The sequence below is a fragment of the Siniperca chuatsi genome, linkage group LG18 (genome assembly GCF_020085105.1).
Source record: "Siniperca chuatsi isolate FFG_IHB_CAS linkage group LG18, ASM2008510v1, whole genome shotgun sequence".
In the NCBI taxonomy this organism is placed as follows: Eukaryota; Metazoa; Chordata; class Actinopteri; order Centrarchiformes; family Sinipercidae; genus Siniperca; species Siniperca chuatsi.
Window position 1 is genome coordinate 6,020,484 of NC_058059.1, and position 14,232 is coordinate 6,034,715.

Below are 14,232 nucleotides of genomic sequence, written 5' to 3' on the forward strand. Positions count from 1 at the left end.
GTTTTGTACAGCTCTCCACTGTCTAGCCTTTTCTCAGTGTTTAAATTGTATCTGCATATTTTAAAGTATTTGCAGTTCTATATTACATATGTGAGCTATACCTGCCTTACTTTTTGTTTCATATAAATCTTCTTGAAGTCGCTACAATTATACTTCTCTAAGAGACATTTGAGTGTTTGTTTTACTTTGCAGGTTTTTGAAACACATAGCATTGATTCTCATGACTTTATGTGCATGACATGAGTGTTTAAACAGAGTGACATTAGCACTGACCCATTGCCTAGGTTAAGCGTAATCCACAGTTAATTGGCACCTAGCTGAGGTCAGGGGGTCAGCTATAAAGCTCACTGGCACGTATGTTGTCAAACAGTGTCTTGTTACTGTCAAAGGTCATGACTTAAAAGTCAAAAGAGCATCATACAGTGCCCTGATTAAGATACAGTGATGGGAATTAAGTTCTAGCTTACAGCCTGTTAAATCTCTCTGTGTATGGTGTAGCAGTATTACCAGCTCCAAATGCACTCACGACACATTAAACAAGTCTAGTCTGTGAAGTATTAAAAATATTAAACTTTTACTGAATGAGGCAGAGATTGTAAAAATGTATGGATTTTTATTTATTTATTATATGTCGTGTTGTATTTATCTATTTATGTTGTGTTCATTGATTTTTTTTTTGTGCATTTTCATCTGTTTTACATATTGTTGTTTTGTTTTTTTTACTTTGTTTTCATTTTATTACAATGCCATTGTCTGAGTTTAAATTACTTGAAGTTTTATTGGTTTGATTTATTTGTTTTAACTTCTTTTGTTAGATCTTGCCTCTATCTTCCTTTCAATTCCTCCACCTCCATCTTTTCTGATGAATGACTCAGACGTCCTTTTGCCAGAGGCATCAGGTAAAATGTGTGTGCTCCGTTTATCAGACAGTGATTTAAAGGAAAGCTTATTTGAAGAACTTGAAGCATTCATCAACTACCGCTTTGCATGGTATTTATTTTTTATTTTTCTTTCTCTTTATGTAAACCTTAGAGTATTCTTTACTCCAAATGCATGTGAACGTGTGTGAGGCTGACTGACTTATACTGACTGGCTTATACTTTAATTATCAGAACATGTGTCCTTATGCGTGTCCAAAATCAAGGTCACTTTGCACATTATTGCTGATTAGAGGATATGTTTTAGTTGTCAAATATGCATGGTATTTCTTTAAGGATATGACACCAAAACTATGAGTACACAGAGTTGTATGTGTTTAAGCTCATTGTAAGCTACAGTAGATACACATACTCTGAGTCCATTTTCATGTTACAACAAGTAAAATGTGTTGTACTTGTAGAAAATTAAGTTAACAGTCACTAACTAAAGATTTAATAATGTGTATATAGGCTTAACTCTGCCAAAGTTCCACCAACGGTAATATTACAAGCTTAAATAAACTACTGCTGCTTCTATATTCTGAGCTGTGTAGCTATAAAACATAACCCATAACTCTATACTCATACTGTGTGTGAAACAATTAAAGGGGATAAATAACATATTGTAAACACCTAGCAAATACATAAACACTACTTTAACTTCATCACATTTACAAACAGTACTGCGGAGGTGTTTTATATTTGTTTGAATGCCAGTTAGAAGATTTTGTCAGCTATGAAAGGCAATCAGCAATGCAATGTGTGTCTTTTTTTAAAGCAACATGAGACTATAACTATAAGAGATCCAAACAGGCCAAATCATCTCAGTTCAAATTGATGTTCCATTGATACAGAGTTGAGAGTGTGAATGCAGGTACTCTATTGTTATGTCACTTGATAACCCAGTGACATATCACTAATTTTGAACATTACCCAGTGATCTAAAACTAATTAATATCATGCTAAACGGATTTTTGACGCATCTGGTTTCAAACAGATAGCCCAGCAGTTCAGAAACCAAGTCATTATGTATTACAAAGCAGCAAATTAAGTTATATAAAGACAATACAGAGATATGACACCACTGCACGATTGATTACGCCAGCTTTTCTCTTATGCGTCAGGTACCTATATATATTAGGATATGTGTTACCTTTTTTCAGCCAGGGCAGCCATACTACTCGCAACCAGTATATGTCCTAGTATACATCCTAGGATACAACAGCAAATTCTAATCCAACAGGTACTGGTAGAAAAGTATTTTTTCATATGTTCGAGGTAATATTAAAGCATATGTGTCTGCTATTCTAGTGTTAATTTCTCTTTTTATTTTATATACAGTAATGAATGAAGTAGGAATGAAATTGAGTTTTGTAATCTTCTTGTGTTACTAACATCTGGTCGGTTTACCTTATGTACTTTGCATTTGTTATTTTTATCGCCTCCGTCAATCACATCGCCCCCTTCAGCTGAGATGGTGCCACACCGGGAGCCATCTCCTCCCCGGGCAGAGAGCCAACAATCCAAAGATGTCTCCTCTTTCTCTTCGTCCACATCCTCTCCGTGGGACTCACCAGAAAACCCTTTCCAGGCACTCAAGCCTGTGCCAGCGAGGGCCCAGAGCGCCCCAATCACGCTGCCAACTGAGCCTGTTGACCCCATCAAAAGCCCGGCTGCTGCCAGCCCTCCAAAGAGCGTCAATGCCTTCTCCTCCGTGTCCTGGTCCCAGAGCCAGTGGATCGCCTTCAGTGATAATTTCGCTCCACCTCGACATCAGGGCTCAGGGTCATCTGTGAAGGAGGTCCAGAGGCCTCAGTCCGGCTCCGGCAGGTCAAGTCGCTTCCTCTCTGATGACTCTGTTGACACCTACTGCAAAGCTGCAGGCAGCAGAGAAGACAGCAACCCCTGTTTCTCTGATGTCTTCTCTGGGATTACAGATAGGGCGATGGCAGCAGCTCCATCAAGCAAAATATTTAATGGTAACATTATTACTGATGCTAGAGACATGTCTTGAGCCTGAGGTTTGGAGTTTCAGTTGTATATTTTGTTTTATTTGAACTGTATGTTCTCATATTGTGCATCTGTGAAGTTGACAATTGCATATTATTGAGTGTTTTCTGTTGTTTTTTCATTATTTCACTTTACAGACATATGCTTATCTAACTCACTGCCTGGTTTTCAACATGTTTGTCTTTGAGTTTCTTTTTGTGAAATTAATTTTGGACTGTGTTTTACTTAATTCTTGTTATGATTTGTATGTTTGTAAACATGCTTTGCTATTATGTTTTTTATACTAGAGGTCTCAATGCATGATGATTTTGCATCTACTTGAATGAAGCACAGTTGCAACATGTATACTTGTTTGTTTGTTTGCATCCGATTCCCATGCTGTTTAACTCTCACTGACCAGTAAAACTTACATGTGTTTCTCTGTGTAGTGCCGGTACCAAACCGACCTACGACGCCGCTGACAGCTGGAGCCCTGGTGCCCCCACCACGACCCTCCTCCAGGCCCAAACTTGCCACTGGAAAACTCACAGGAATCAACGAGATTGTGAGTAACTACAGCATCCCTGTATGTGCAACACAACGTTTATTGCTGTTAAAATTACATTCTGACAATACCATCCTATTTGACTGACCCCCCCCCGCCCCACTTCTCAGGTACGGCCGTTCAGCCCACCCAAGACATCGAACGCTAGCCCTCCACCTAATGCACCACTCGCCCGGGCAGAGAGTTCCTCCTCCTTGTCCTCGAATGCCTCACTCAGCGCTGGAAACACCCCCACTGTTGGTAAGCTTCCTCAGCCTCCTCCATGTATATAGAATCTCCCTTTCCTTGGACTATTTATTCTCCTTTTCTTCAGCGCCTCACCAACCTGCCACATAACTTGTCTCTGCAACACAATGTGCTGTTTTCCTCTTCTCTCACTCCTCTCTCCTTCCTTCCTTCCTTCCTTGACTCCTCTCCTTACAGGAGCTGAGCACACCTTTGCTCTCCCCCTCTCCCCCACAGAGCCAGAGCTGCTCTCCCTCTCTCCTTTCTTTCTTCTAAGTCAAAGTGAGTCTGCCTTTCCAAACTCTTGTTTCCCTAAGAGACACTCCTTTCCGTGGTGCTTACAGTCATCATCTCTACTCTGCATACATTCCACTGATGCTAAGAATGTCATCATTAGGGCTTGTTAGCTCTTTGTTCATCTCTGTGCAATCACATCAGGCATATCAGCTTAGGGCTCACCTGCCACCATCACACATTTATGAACTGGCTTACAACTGTGCTCAGCATCATCTCTCCTTACATTTGTGCTCTCTGGATATATTTATCTCCTCTTTTCTTCTTTATGCAATTTATTTGGCGTAAAGAGGATGATGTGTTCATAGCGAAGCTGCCTACCTTTGAGAAGCGGTGTGAAACACCAGCAGGTATGGTTGAAGTTCATACAAGAGGACTCTTCTCTGTATTTAACTAAAACTAACACCAGTCTGTTGGATGGGCTGGATGGACAACTGGATATCTTGCTTTGCAGTGATTGCATTTCTCTGTCTTGTGTGCTCTCCATATTCCTTTTCTTACATTTGTCTTAACTGTCAACAGCATCAGCTCCTAACATTATAAAGATCTGATTGTTAATGAAGTAATGAATGATTTGACTGGTACATCTTTTGTTGACATTAGTTTTAATATGCTGTCTGAGGTTATCTAATAGTACTTATTTTAAACTAAAGCAGCTGTAGCATGATCTACTCTAAAAATGTACATTATTTCTGTTTATTTGAAAAATAACAGAATGTACTGATTTGCAATGTATGATTGACTGACTTCATGAAATGCAAAAATACAAATATTCCAACTTATAAAATGCATCTTTGCATGACCAGCCCTTCCTAATTCCGATGTGAGCTTTGGACCCCGCTGTTATTAAAGTCTGATCTGCAGTCTGAGTCAACAGACCTCAAACTCTGTGCGTTTCTCATTCTCAGGGACGTCTCGCGGTCCCAGCCCTGTGACCCTGGCATCCCAAGATGCTTTGCCCATTGCCGTGGCCTTCACAGAGTCGGTTAATGCTTACTTCAAAGGAGCTGATCCCACTAAGTGAGTCTCACATGACCTCTTGCTGCTCAAAGGCCCCGACATGGACCTGCACGCATACACATTTTTGTCCATATTTGAACTTTAACTACAACACATATGATGTTATGAGTTATACAGTACAGGGCATTGTACTGCATGGTCCCAAGCCCAATGTGCACTACACTAAGTGGACCTTTGGTTGTGCATTTTGAGTGTAACACGCTCTGCATATGTGGAATGTTTTGCGTTAGTCTGACACCATTCTTTCAGAGTGAATAACCTACATGGGGCAGATTATAGTCTGGGGCAGAGAAAACATACAGCCTTTTATTGGTTAACTGCTGCTAAATTGCTGCTGTGCAAAAGGCTTATTTTTGCAGGGATTAGCAAATGGAACATTTCATAAGCAATGCAGCGGAGACACAGTGCAAAGTTGAGACCCGCTGTGGGCCGTTACCACCACAGCCTATGCCGACCGCAACTAAAGGAAGACTCTTCTCGCCCCAGAACTTGTTTAGAAACTGGATCTATATTAGACTATAGAGGCATACAGATGTATATTAAGAAAAGTGGAGATGTGTTACACCTGGGACCTAAAGCCAGTGTGTTTAATATCTACTCTAAATAGGCCCTGGTTAGATCTTTATATATTAAGGATTAGTGGGCTAAAATACAATCCATAATTAGACTAGATATTTCCAATGTAGCTTTGTGCTCAGTTATAGTGGTAAAAAGATTAGTTGAGCAAAAGAAAATTGACAATGATATTAATAATTGACTAATTCTCTGGTTCCAGCTTCTCAAATGTGAGGATTTTATATGTTTCTGTATTGTTTATCATTGCTTATTGAATAGAATAGAATATATTTGGATTTTGGACTGTTGGTCAGACAAAACAAGTGATCTGAAGAGGTCAACTTAGGCGCGGGAAATTTAATGCGCGTCTTTCACAGTTTTCTTTGTTTGATAAACTGAACAATTTACAATTAATTTAAAAAAATAATCAACAGATGCTTTGTAAGACATAATTCATATTCATGTGGCTACATTCCACAGGTGCATTGTGAAGATCACAGGAGACATGACCTTGTCGTTCCCGATGGGCATCATCAAGGTGTTCACCGCCAACCCCTCCCCGGCCGTGCTCACCTTCAAACTGAAGAACACCAGCAGGTTGGAGCAGATCCTACCAAACCAACAACTACTATACAGGTGAGGTGTCCAGAAAAGTTCATCCCAAAAACAGCTAAAACATTAACAGGACGGTTTGCATTGCAAGTGAAGAAGTTTGCAGAGCTGATGAGTTGATAAATGGTCAGAGTCGTGGTTAAGTGAAAGAGGGATTTGGACTCGATGATACAAGTGAGGATCGAGGAAATGTAGTCTGCGTCAGTGAGAGGAAATTCAATTAGTAATCTGACATAAACCTATCATTAAGCTGTCAGGGAAGTATTTTCCACCAGACAGCCAGGTTCTCAACAGCCCGTGTCTCTTCTGAAATACTTCACGCCCTAAAATAGCAAAGAACAGCTGCTTCATTTAACATACATTATTTTATCTCTCACCTCTTTAGTCTCAGTCAAAGGTGTTTAATGTATATTTTACCTCACACAGTGCAAGTTTCAATATGTCACTAAATGTATTGGTTCTATTTTAAAACTGCGATTTTTTTAAAAGAAATTTTGTGTGACTAGTTCATATCCTTTCCCCCGTTTCTTGCTCTGGTTCCTCTCGGTTATCTCAAGACCACATGGCTGGACTAATTGAATCAAATGGAATTCATGATTTAGTAGCTGGTTGGATATAACAGGCTAATTTTTTCCAAGCTATTGGAGCTTTACACACAAAGCCAAGAAGAGCAATGAATAATTGAGCCTCAGATTATTCCTTATGTATGTGTGAGTGTGTGTGTGTGTGTGTGTATGCATCTTTCTGACTGTTTGTCATTTATCTAGTGATCCTTCCCAAAGTGACTCAAATTCCAAGGACTTCTGGTTCAACATGCAAGCACTGACGTCCTACCTCAGAAAAGCCTCAGATCAGAATCCTTCAGCTTCCTACTATAATGTGGACATCCTAAAATACCAGGTCAGTCAGCCAACGTCAAGCCCAGAACATAATCCAAATAAAATAACTGTAGTTAAAGAATGCTTTCTAAAAACATACTTCCCTAAGTGCTTCACCCTCCAGACTGAGAAAGAAGCAAAAAAGAACATGAGGGTAGGGGAGTGAGGAGGGCGGAAATATAGGCAGTGCAGGAGTATTTTTTTATTTGAAATATGCTAGTTTTGATAGCCACGTTCCAAAGTTAAAGAGAAATCACAGTATTATAGAATTATTATAGTGCTGCCTAGTCTATAATATTCTTATAGAATATATAATATTCAAATAGTTTTAACCTTATTGTCTGTGCCTCACAATCTCTCTGGACCAGTTAGGAATTTAATTCATTGGTGGTCACTAACTGTCTTTACAATGTAATTGATTTCTCTATGACTTTGTGATACTCTGGTTTTAACCACAGCTATATACCGTAGGCCTAGTCCTAAAATCCTGTAGCCTCACACGTGAAATGCCACCTTGGGATAACATCATCTTTAAAACCAAAAAAAAGCTTGCTTTATAGCTTCAAACTGGCTTATTTACATTATTATATTAGTTTATATTTGATGACCTCATGCATAAAAAAAAATATTGTGAAAGCTTGACCTATACACCAAGCACCATACATACTGTATATAGGCTACAGGCTCTCTCCCGAGGAAAAACCTGCCAATCAGAGGACGCCAGCAACAATATAAAAATGGAAAAAAGCCGAATAGTCACAGTACTCCCAACTCATTGTTGATATGAATAATTTTGAAGTATTGTGACTATTAGGCTTTTTTCCATTTTTAGACTGCCTTTAGTGTTTTTTTCTACCTTTTGAAGACTATAGGCTGCATTGTTTAATATGGAACTGATTGGTAAAACAAAAAAAATGTTCTCATCCAGTGTCACTAGAGGGCCTTATTGTAACCAATTTTCTATAATATTGGTGAATTTCCTGTGTGTGTTTACAATTGGAAGAGCTCGGGTTTCATGTTTACATATTTGAAGAGCTTATTGTCCTTGATTTGCATACTTAAAAGTGTTCCTCTGATTGGCAATGTTTTCCCCCAGCTGAGAGAACTATAACCTACCCAGTATATGAGTGGTGCTGTTTGTATGGTGCTGTTGGTCTATATGAACTTTGCCTGAGGAAAATAATACAGTGAGTACAAGTTATGGACAGTGTGCAAGATTCCTTGTTTGCTTCCCAGTCAAGAGTTTTTGATCCTACGCACCTGTCACTAAGACTTCCTCATGTACAAGAACTTTTTTTTTAAACTGCGATTCTAGTAATCTAACAATATTTAGCATCAGCATGTGCAACATGTCAACATGCACAACAAAAAAACATGACATAACAAATCACCAAAGAGACTAAGATCTGAGATATCAAAAAATAGTGAATGATATTTATTTATTGATGATTTTTATATGCAGCCAGAAAATGCTGTAGCCCTAGAGTAGGTAGGGGTTAAATATTTTGTTAAGGGATTCTTCAGCTGGTTTGGCCGCACTGTCATCAAGCATCAAGCCTTGGCCCTCCAGTTGGCCCACAACCTCACAAACCACTAAAGGCCGTCCTGCCACCCCATAATCAGGCCCCGCTTTTTCAGAGTTCTCTTGACAAAGAAAGTTTCAGTTTACATGTGGTGGATCAAGAAATCTAGGAACATAATGAAATATAAGCTCTTCGAGGTGTAAAACAAACAATCCATGAAGTGGCTAAGTCACCTCAACAAACAACTTATATGTCAGTGGAAGTCTTTGTCCTGGCTTCTGCCTTTGAGCTTTCCAGGAAGCTTTGAAGGAACATTGGTTTTGTTTTTAGCGTTCAGCACAGCAAACCAACTAAATACGTTTGTGTCAGAACGGTAACATTTTAAATTGACCTTCTAAGTTGAGATTCAGACTTCTGTATTATACTTCAAACATGGTCTCTTATAGTCTCATTGCAACAGAGGATATTGGGAACATCACTCTAATTGCTCAAACTCAAAGCAGCTTTGTTCATATTTGAAGTTGGACAACTGCACTGTACTGCTGTGTTCAGGTGCTGTCTGATGGGATCCATTCCACTCCTCTCAACCTGGCCATATACTGGAAGTGTACACCGAGTACATCAGACCTGCGGGTAGACTACCGATACAACCCGGAGTCCATGGCCTCCCCTGGTCCGCTCACCAATGTACAGATCTTAGTGCCTGTTGACGGAGGAGTCACCAACATGCAGTCTCTGCCCAACTCCATCTGGTAGGATGTGGCGCTTGTTATATCAGCAGGAGCACAAAGCGCTGAAAAATATTTCTTTCTTAGTTAAACATAAGCAGCTTATGGTGTTATTTCTTTCTCTTATTTTAGGAATTCAGAGCAGAATAAGTGTCTGTGGAAGCTGAATGACATCTCAGAAAAGTCTGAAAATGAAGGTAAATAATCTTTTTCTTCTTTGTTTGCAAATAGAGACAGCTTGTTCAAAATCCTACCTGTAGAGAGCTGGATCAGTTGCTGGCAAGTGAATATTTGTTTGTGTTTAACCCCAGGCGCTGGGTCCCTGAGGGCTAAGTTTGAACTGTCAGATGGGCCATCGACCCCCTCCACTCTGGCAGTGCAGTTTATGAGTGAGGGGAGCACCCTGTCAGGAGTGGACATGGAACTGCAGGGGACTGGATACAGACTTTCTCTCAACAAGAAGAGATTTGCCACAGGTATGTAGTACACTTGATCATCCATACGTAGCTGATACTGGAATATGTAAAACATCAACAACTCAAACTGCACATCTTTTTTCTTTTCTTTAGGACGTTATATGGCAGATTGCTGAGGTGACCCACCACTCTGTTTTGAAAGGAAAAAAATCTTGCTTGACACAGAAGTTGGCAACTTTGCAAGGCTTCCTGAACCTCTGGATCCATGTAAGCACAGTCGTGCGAGCGAGAATCTCACTACAATAAAACAGCACTGAGTATTGAACACTGTTTAAAAAAAAAAGAGAGAGAGAAAAAAGAAAACTAAGATGAGCTTTCAGGAAATGTGTAGATATGAAGTCTAGTAATGCTTTCTGATCAATTCACTTTTGTATAGTCAGAAACAATTTATGGATTAGATATAAATCTATATTGTATTTGAAATCATAAAAAAAGAAAAAAGTGCACTAACAATCTTTCAGCTCCTCTTTTTCCTCTTATTAATTTTTCAAGAGCCTATAAGGAATATAAAACAAATCATTTCCACATCGAAGAGAAGAAAAGCTTTCTCCCTCTCTCCCGCTGAACTGTAAATATTAACACTGAATATTCTGCTCGACCAGCTCTGACTCAACTAAATCAGTTTTGTTTACTGATTTTTCTCTTTTCCTCCTCATGATTTGTCTTTTTTGATCATGTGCAATGAAGGTAGAATCTGTCTTAAACAGCACTCACACAAGCGTGACCTTTAAAATAACATTGAAGTGCTTTCAAACAAATGCAAAAAAAAAAAATCTGACCTCAGTGCCTCATCTTATACTGTGGATTAATAGGCAACAAAAGTGCATCATTGTTTTCAGATTTAAGCTACGTTTCTCTGTGATAAAGTGCAAGGAGTTTTTTAAACAATGACCCCTAATGGGGTCTGTGATCAGTGTGGTCTTTTTAGAATTGAACTTTTTTCCTCTTGTAAATTCCCCTTTCAGTCGTGGCTTGTATTTTTTTTTTTTTTTTTTTTTCATTTTTAAGCCCTTAATTTTTATTCTTTATAAAAAAAAAACATTCTCAGCAATCTTGACTGTAAAACATTGTTTCAAATGTTAGATGCTTTAAAAAAATCAAGGGACATTACCCCAAATTTAACTTGCAGCCTTTTTTTAAAACTGGCAGTGTTTTTTTTAATCACACTTGTGCCCTATTAATGAAGAAATGTGCCTGAACTTTTCTCTCATCTTTTTTTGTATAATACAGCACAGTTAATGAGCATAGCACCAACAATGTGCCAGTTGTGTTTTTTACTCCTTTATTTGGATGTTGAAGGGAAAATGTCTCCTCTTTTTACAACCCAACTGTCTTCCAGAAATGAATGAGTCATGTTTGCCTTCTTGAGTTTGATCATTTAACTCTCTTATATCTCGTCTTTTTCTATTCAATGCTCGTCAATTGACCTTCACCTCATACATTCACTGTGTATGAGGTGAAGTGAGATGTAAGTGAGCAGTAGCACAATAAGGCCAAATTAATGATCGAAATGCCTTATCACAATTACGTGGCACTGCGTAATCCAGTGTTGCCCGTGGTTAGCTATTGTGACAGTACTGCCATTGCCCTGTGATAGATTACTGACCTGTCCTGCCTCTCACCCAGTGCATGCTGGGATAAGCTTCAGCCTCTTGTAACTATAAACAGCACAAGTGGGTACAGAAAATGGATGGAAAATTGCCACGTTTGATTCTTGGTGCTTCATTCTTGTCTTTTACTAATGAAGGCTGCTGCTGTAGAGGCTGTTGTACTTCTTGATGGAGTATTTTTATGTTGTGTAGGACATTTTTCATTGACCTCAACCGTGTAATGATCCTTAAATTGGTTAATGTGACATGTCTGGAGATGTGATTAGTTGCCTGGAAGCTGTGATTGAAATTTGATAAAAAACCTTTTAGGGCAGGAGTTTCATACACTGCATCACGTGGCCAACTGACCTCTCAGATAAGATTTTAGGAAATAACTTTTCACATCAGGCATATTTTTTACTGTCCGCTGTGCTATAAAACATGGCTCAATGTAGTTTTTATCTGACCAGTTTGCAGGTGATTTAAACTCGTATTCATACTTGATTATTCTGTCTCTCATGGAAACTGATCATTTATTTGATTTCATTCATCATATCTGGCCAGAGTGATTATATGTAATGACCAGTTGTTAATGTTTGTGATTCTTTAAGTACCTGGTTTAAGACTCAAGCCTTTAATAATAATTTAGAGGCAGACATTAATTTTAAATGGATGATGGAAATGTCCATTTAAGTTGTGTCTGTTGAATTTAAATTTTGTATCTCACTCTGAACTTTAATCAGCCAAATGTTTCAAGGTAGTTGAAATGAATGAGTTTACATAAAATCCTAAAATTGTAGCGCCACACATTTGTACAGTGTTTTCTCTTAACTAATTATATCAGTGGTTTTGGTCAGATAAGCCGAATGCATAAAAAAAAAATAGTACACAGATTCTGTAATTGTATTCTGTATTAGCAAGCTGGTTCTTGCTGCCCCTACAAAACTTTCAAAATAAACTTTCAAGGCTCCTTTTTTGGTCACTTTCACATTCTTTCTTTCTTTGTATGTTGTATTAAAGAGAGTTTAAAGAGAGCAACACTGTGTAAATGATTCTCATAAATTGTAAATTTTTACCAATATCCCACTTTTTGTCTCTATGATTTCTCGTTGGGCCTGTATTAAATGTGTAATATATGAATATATACAAATATATTAAAATGACTAAGTGTGTTCTGTGTGATTTCTTTGGGCCTTATCTTGAAGATATAGTAAGAGCATCAGTCATGTCTCTTTTCTTTTGCCACTTTGGGCAATGTCAGTCCACCACTTTGGTCCAGACTGAAATATCTCTTTAACTATTGGATGGATCACCCTGAAATTTTCATGGTCCCCAGAGATGGAGCCTGGTGATCCCCTGACTTTTCTTCTAGCAGCAGCAGCAGGACTTATCCAGTGAAATATCTCAGTATCTTAGTTGAATTAATACAAAATGTTGCACTGACATTCATGTTTCCAAGTCAATGTACCCTAATGACTTAGTTGATCTCTTAGCTTTTCATTTAACTCTGACATCAGGTCAAACTTTGAATTTGTCCATTACTTTATGACCAATACAGTCTGTGCTAAATACCTGCAAAACTAATGACATTCCCATCAGTTTCAGTTGTACCTAGTCTTTAGTGCTAATTAGCATGTGTTGTGTTGCTGTGCCTAACAAAGCTGCTAGCGTGGCTTCAGACTCTTGTCTAGTCTTGTTAACACCAGTGTAGATCCAGAGTATAGGTAGCAATTATACATACTGCTCGAGCATGTTTAAAGTAACATGGTCAGATTGGGTATGTCATCATTATTTCAACAAGATAAAAGCTGTTTAAAAATAAGCAAATATACCAATGCTGGAGCTTGAATCTGTGAAAGAACAGTTTTCCTCAAACATTAGGCAAGTGGGGCTCTCTTACAGAGGCAATAATGTCCACCTGAGTAGCTCCTCTGCATTGTCGGGTCATCATGGGAATCACAATAAGTCAAATCAATAAGTCATGATGACATGTTGACAGGTCAGTTCTCTCAAAAGCGCAATAAAATGTATTGTATTTTTCTCTAACACAAAGCTACAGTATTTCTCCATTTAGACAGTTTCTGTGTGACTATATGAGCTTTGCAGATAATTGTAGTCTATAAAGTTCACCGCAGTACCTCAAAGCAACAAAAATTACATTTGAAAGACCAACAGCAACATCTCTCTCAGAAAAGAAATGACTCCACACTCTAATCAACAAAGCTTTTGTGAACACTTTATTCCTTTTGTGTGGAGACAGATGGCAGGTGTGCTTCGGTAGAAATTTGTGCTCAGTGGAAAGGTTGAAACATTTGAAAATCACACTGAAATGACCTGAATTGACACTCAAGGATAGAGAAAAAAAAACTAGCTCTTAAAGCCCTTTAATAAACCCCAAATGATACAGATTTTACTGATGAAATGTTGTAGACTGAAAAGTCAGAAGTTGCAATACTACCGAATAAAAACAAGCAAATCTATTGTAAGTTGTTTTTTTTTTTTCCATAATTCATGTCAAAAGGTTTGTATTAAACCCTCTACCAGGATGATAGAGCAGCATGATAGAGCATGAAAACAAAGCTTGAAGACACCACCACACATGTGTTACTAATATAATGGTTTCACTGCGAGAACCTCATGCAGTGCTTTGCTTAGGAGGATGTATGCATGACTGTGTGTATACGCTCAGCACTACATCAACACCTTGTGCATATTTACACACTCAGTCATGCCTCGTGTCCCTCTGCCTGAAGACCTCTTCCTTGCTGTTTGAAATACACCGTCTGAGCTGCCTTTTCACAGCCACATGTGTGAGCCATCAGTGTTGACTACTTTTCCTTGTCCACCTCACTCAAGAGGAA

At 38.6% G+C, this 14,232-nt stretch overlaps 1 protein-coding gene across 8 annotated transcripts in view; it reads left to right on the forward strand.

Moving 5' to 3' along the window:
- Positions 1-12,534, forward strand: part of fcho2 (FCH and mu domain containing endocytic adaptor 2) — a 44,756-nt gene extending 32,222 nt beyond the window's left edge. Inside the window, exons 18-30 of one of the 8 annotated variants that reach the window (XM_044175342.1) lie at positions 816-899; positions 2,387-2,896; positions 3,356-3,471; positions 3,582-3,711; positions 3,895-3,978; positions 4,281-4,340; positions 4,899-5,010; positions 6,046-6,201; positions 6,945-7,077; positions 9,131-9,330; positions 9,439-9,503; positions 9,618-9,782; positions 9,876-12,534. In XM_044175342.1, the coding sequence (XP_044031277.1) occupies positions 816-899; positions 2,387-2,896; positions 3,356-3,471; positions 3,582-3,711; positions 3,895-3,978; positions 4,281-4,340; positions 4,899-5,010; positions 6,046-6,201; positions 6,945-7,077; positions 9,131-9,330; positions 9,439-9,503; positions 9,618-9,782; positions 9,876-9,898 (1,838 nt within the window). In that variant the 3' untranslated portion in view covers positions 9,899-12,534. The remainder of the gene's footprint in view (positions 1-815; positions 900-2,386; positions 2,897-3,355; positions 3,472-3,581; positions 3,712-3,894; positions 3,979-4,280; positions 4,341-4,898; positions 5,011-6,045; positions 6,202-6,944; positions 7,078-9,130; positions 9,331-9,438; positions 9,504-9,617; positions 9,783-9,875) is intronic. The other 7 variants (XM_044175343.1, XM_044175344.1, XM_044175346.1 and 4 more) reach the window with 7 other exon arrangements.
- The last annotated feature ends 1,698 nt before the right edge of the window (positions 12,535-14,232 follow it).